This window comes from Palaemon carinicauda, chromosome 28 (genome assembly GCF_036898095.1).
Source record: "Palaemon carinicauda isolate YSFRI2023 chromosome 28, ASM3689809v2, whole genome shotgun sequence".
Lineage (NCBI taxonomy): Eukaryota > Metazoa > Arthropoda > Malacostraca > Decapoda > Palaemonidae > Palaemon > Palaemon carinicauda.
Window position 1 is genome coordinate 22914165 of NC_090752.1, and position 5770 is coordinate 22919934.

Here is a 5770-nt window from a genome sequence, read left to right on the forward strand (position 1 = left end):
TTACTCAGGGTACGACCTTCGCTCTTTAAAGGATTTCGGCTTCATATTGTTACGACCACGTGGTCAAGAACTTCGTTCCACCTCGATGGATATTTAAAGGTTTATTCCTTGTTCAGGTAACTGTTGGTACTTCCAATTATTTACTTCATTAAAGAATATTTTATTCAAGATTATTAGTGGTTGTGCATTATTGGTGAACCAAGTTTTCTGATTGGCATGGATTATTAAAGCCTTGTTCATTTAAGTGAATTTCTGAACATTGTAGGACTTAAGGATTAAGGAAATTCCTGTGGTTTGTGGGTGCCTTCGCACCATAAATCCATGAATGCCCTGACGTTTTTAAGTCTTAAAGCTTGTGTATAGTAGTAATATAATTTCCAGTGATATTTTCCATTTTATCAGTATTGAGAGATGCCTTTTGATCTTGAGAAATTTTTAGGTGCACCCAGGGAGCACCTAAATACACTACACGTAGCTAAAAAGGACCAGCTTCGCCAAATAGCTGTTAGGGCAAGAATATCTGTAGGTCATGCTGTGGTGAAAGCTGAACTATTGGGAAAGATATTAGATTTCCTGATAAATAGTGGTAACATAACTGAAGAAGAGGCTATTCCCTTAAGGCCTTTAACACTTGAACGAGGTGCTGCTCGTACTGTTACTATAACTGAAGACCCAGAGATAGTGAAATTGAAACTCCAACTTGAACTGCAGCAGGTAACAGTAGAGGCTGAACAAAAAAGGCTAGAAGCTGAACAAAAAAGGCTTGAAGCTGCAAATGCCGCAGTAGAAACTGAGCAAAGAAGACTTGAAATAGAACGTAAAGAAAAAGTTCTGTTGGAAAAGGAACTATCAGCCATAAGAATAGAAGAAAGGTTGGCAGAAAAACAAGCTACCCGATGCTTTTGACCTTAGTAAAGCACGCAAACTCCTGCCTGTCTTCGATGAAAAAGATCCTGATGTTTTTTTCATTACTTTTGAAAACACTGCAACGTCTCTCAACTGGCCAAGAGACCAATATGTTCTCTTAATCAGAAACTCCTTCAAAGGAAGAGCTGCATATGTGGCAGCACAACTTGTCCAAGAAAGGGATTATGAAGTCTTTAAAACTGCCATATTAGATGCTTATAGTGTTACAGCAGAAGGGTATAGACAAATCTTCAGACAAACTTTGAAGAACCAAGCTCAAACCTATCTAGTTTTTCACATTGAAGTTGAAACAGTTTAATAAATGGATAGACAAGGAACAAATAACTACTTTAGAACAATTAAAGAATTTAATAGTTTTAGAAGAATTCCTGAGGCGTATTCCAGCTAATGTGGCAATGTTTATTAGAGAAAAACAAGAAAAAGATGGCAAAAGGGCTGCCCTATTAGCTGATGATTACCATCTCATTCATAAACTTAAACCACATTCGTCCTCACCTTCATCTTCCCACCAGGTTTGTACTTTTTGTAAGAAAGAAGGTCATCATATTAAAGACTGTCCTAGTCCCAAATGCAAAGCATCTCATGGTAAGGCTTCTCCTAATGCTTTTTCACAAGGACCCAAATCAGGGAATACTGCAAATAAAACGACTCTTCACTGTGCTCAACCTCTATCAGACTTTACAGCATTTACATATCCTGGTAAAATAAATGATATTCCCGTGCAAATTTTGAGAGATACAGGGTCATCTCAAACTATCATTAGCTCAAAGTTAAAAGATTTAGCTAAACCAACAGATCAGTATGTAACTGTGTCAGATTTGACTTGTCAAAAGGTTTTACCTATTGTACAGATTTCTCTTGATTGTCCTTATTTTAAAGGTTCAACTAATGTCGCCTTGTTGGATTCTGACCTGCCTTGCAAGAACATAGACATGATACTTGGTAATGACTTGGCTCAAACTAACGGTACTCCTAGTCTTATCATTACGCAGCCGGAAGTAGTGATCGAAAAAGCTTGCAAAGAGTTTTCTCCGGTGTTAGAGCTTCCCTGCCAAGTAGTCACCAAGTCTACAACCTCAACTTCTAGCGACACTGAACACACAGGTAAGGTGGATCAAAGTACCTTAGGTGAAAAAGTCCTTGCTGATCTTGTTGATATTCCCTCAGATGAATTTGTAGAGTATCAAAGGTCTGATGATAGTTTGAAAGAATACTTTGATAAAGTAAAAGATGACGTTGATGAAAGTAAGTTACCATATTTTTATCTTGATAATAACATCCTTATGAGACGTTATAGACCTTTGAAGATTGCAGGACAAAATTCCTGGCATGATAGTTACCAGCTTGTAGTTCCTTCTAATCTTCGTGCAGCCTTATTGGATCTTGCTCATTCAGCAGAGTCTCATCTAGGCATTTCCAAAACCTATAAGCGTTTGCTGGACGATTACTACTGGCCTGGTATGAAAGCTGATGTAAAGCACCACATAGAATCTTGCCATCCCTGCCAGGTAACTGGTAAACCAAATCAGAAAATACCTCCAGCACCATTAGTTCCTATTACAGTACCTAATTCTCCTTTTGAAAAGGTAATTGTAGATTGTGTTGGTCCACTTCCCAAAACTAAGAAACAAAATGAGTACATTTTAACCTTGTTGTGTCCAACTACTAGATTTCCTTTAGCCGTACCTATAAAAAACATATCTGCTAGAACAATTATTGTTAATCTTCTTAAAATATTCACCATTTTTGGTTTTCCAAAAGAGCTTCAGTGTGATCAGGGGACAAACTTCACTAGTGATTTGTTTAAGCAAACTTTAAAGCAGTTAAACATCTCTCATATTTTTGCTTCAGCTTATCACCCTCAGACTAATGGAGCCCTCGAACGAGTACACCAGACCATTAAAAACCTCCTGCGCAAGTACATTTGTGAAACTGGAAGAGACTGGGATGAAGACCTGGATATGCTTATGTATGTACTTAGGAGTACACCTAATGAATCGACTGGAATTTCTCCCTTCGAGATGATGTTCGGCCGCAGACCTAGGACGAACCTTAGTATGGTAAAAGAAAACATCCTAAGAGGTACTTACAAAGACCAGCAAGTAAGTATTCCGCAATACCTTCAAAGTCTTAAGGTTAAATTTAACCATGTTTATGAATTTGCCAATCTGAATTTAACTAACAGTCAGATTCGAATGAAAAACCATTACGATAAAAAGGCCAAAATTAGAACTTTCAAAGTAGATGATGTATTTGTATATCGACCAGTTCCAGGAGCTCCATTGAGAGAAAAATTTATGGGTCCGTATAAAATCACTAAAAGGGTCTCTAAAAAACTTATGCAATTGAAACTCCAGATAAAAGGAAGCCTAGCCAGTTAGTGCACATTAATCTTATAAAACCATATCTATCTGCAAAGATTTCTCCACAGGTAGTTCACCTGATAAGTAGAGAGACTGATCACTCCACTCACAACTCGAGGATAACTACTCCCATCGAGACTTCTCCTACCCCGAAAAACATAGTACCCGAGGCAGTTGATAATGATAAACTTTTAGCTCCTCTTGAGCCAGACAGAGAAGAAACTTTGGCTCATAATCATATTTTGTCATGGAAAGATGCTAGTAATTCAGATTCTTTCTTTGCTTTCACAGTATCTTGGTCATCTTCCTAAGGTGGAAAGGGAAGAATTAGAGGCTGTTCTGAAGTCTTATCCTGCAATATGTTCAGACACTCCTGGTTGCTGTACCTTGGTGCAACATGATATTGTGCTAGAACCAAACGCCAATCCCGTTCGTCAACCTTTTTATCGGGTGTCCCATCGTTTATTACCAGCCTTGAAGGCTGAGGTTGAGTATTTACTAAAACTAGATTTGGCTGCACCAAGTAAGTCTCCCTGGGCATCGCCTTGTATTTTAGTAAAAAAGCCTAACAATTCCTATCGTATGTGTACGGATTATAGAAGGGTTAATTCTGTAACGGTCAAGGATGCTTATCCATTACCTAGAATTGCGGATATTATTGACTCTGTGAGTAATTCTAAATACCTTACCCAGATTGATCTCTTGCAGGGTTATTATCAAATTAAATTAACAGATAGGACAAGAGAGATATCAGCCTTTATAACACCTTTTGGTCTCTTTGAATACAGAGTTTTGCCATTTGGGATGACTAATGCTCCAGCTACATTCCAAAGGATGGTCCATGAAGTTACACGTGGTTTGGAGGGTGTGTCTCTATTTGGATGACATCGTAATTGCTAGTATCTCCTGGGACGAACATTTTAAGATCTTAAAAGAACTCTTCAAAAGACTCCTCGAAGCTAACCTAGTTATTAATTTAGCCAAGAGTTCATTTGGCAAGGCAAAAGTTACATACCTAGGACATGTCATTGGCAGTGGCTCCATATTACCCAAGGATACTAATGTAAAGGCTATAACTTCATTCCCCACTCCTAGTGATAAAAAAGAACTCAAAACTTTCTTAGGTATGGTGTCATATTATTCAAAGTTTTGTCCTAATTTTTCCATCATAACTTCTCCTCTACATGTCTTGACATCCAGCAAAGTAAGGTTTCACTGGTCACAGGATCACGATAAGGCCTTCCGGCATTTAAAGTTATTCATGACTTCATCTCCTTTGTTGCAAGCTCCTAATCTTAGTAAACCTCTTTTTATACAGGTCGATGCTTGCAATACTGGATTTGGTGGTGTCCTACTGCAAGAAATCAATGGGACCAGTACTTTTCCTCCTTTGTTGGAACACCTGCTGCCAGTATCTTATTACTCGGGAGCGTTCAAAGGCGCTCAACTAGGATGGCCTACCATCGAGAAAGAATTATATAGTCTTGTTGCAACTGTCCTTCATTTTCGTCCATATCTGGAAGGTGCTGCACGTGTCGTCATTTACACCGACCACAAACCCCTTACATTCCTCAAAAGGGCAAAGCTTAACAACAAGAAACTTCTTCGATGGTCATACATCTTGTCGTCTTACAACATTGAGATCCACAGCATTCGAGGATCAAACAACACCATCGCCGACGCATTATCATGTCTTGGACAGAAAACCACCATTCACTAAATTTGTCAATAAGATTGTCATAGTAATTTCATTCCTAACAGGGGGGAACTAGAATAACCCTACTATCATTATTTAGCATTTCTAATTACACCTATTAGTGTATAATTTTAGCGCCATCTATTGATTGCTGATCGTAGCGGACAGCATGAATGAAATTACCGTTTGTTATTTTTACGTATGTTATCCTTGGAAATGTTTACTTCCAAGCTCTTTCAAGTTAATACTTTTGAGTTCGTTATCCGGTGGCTAATTCTTCACTGGTTTCTAGTGTTTATTAAGTGATTATTTGTTATTATTTTGTTATATATTTATACATGATTTAAAATAAGTAAAGTCTTTGTTTAATTTCAACTTTAATTTGATCATTCTCCTAATATATCTACTGTACCTACATGAAGTGTTGCCCTCATTACTGAGAATTTATGAAATAGTCAAGTGGAAAGCTGAAGTTGTGACAATATATATATACATATGAATATATATGTGTATATATATATTTCTATGTATATATATTTATAAAGTATATATACACATACATATGTATACATATACATATATATATATAATATATATATATATATATATATATATATATATATATATATATATATATATATATATATATATATATATATATATATATATAATGTATGTATATATATAGCGCATATATATATATATATGTATGTATATATATAGCGCATATATATATATATATATATATATATATAATATATATATATATATATATAATGTATGT

General features: G+C 36.3%; 1 protein-coding gene across 1 annotated transcript in view; it reads left to right on the plus strand.

Moving 5' to 3' along the window:
• LOC137621479 (uncharacterized) overlaps nt 1–5225 on the plus strand; it is a 5790-nt gene extending 565 nt beyond the window's left edge. Inside the window, exons 1-3 of the mRNA XM_068351811.1 lie at nt 1–3029; nt 3582–4155; nt 4609–5225. The exon at nt 1–3029 is cut by the window's left edge and continues 565 nt beyond it. Coding sequence (XP_068207912.1) covers nt 1323–3029; nt 3582–4155; nt 4609–4772 — 2445 coding nt within the window. The 5' untranslated portion in view covers nt 1–1322 and the 3' untranslated portion in view covers nt 4773–5225. The remainder of the gene's footprint in view (nt 3030–3581; nt 4156–4608) is intronic.
• Nucleotides 5226–5770: the final 545 nt, after the last annotated feature.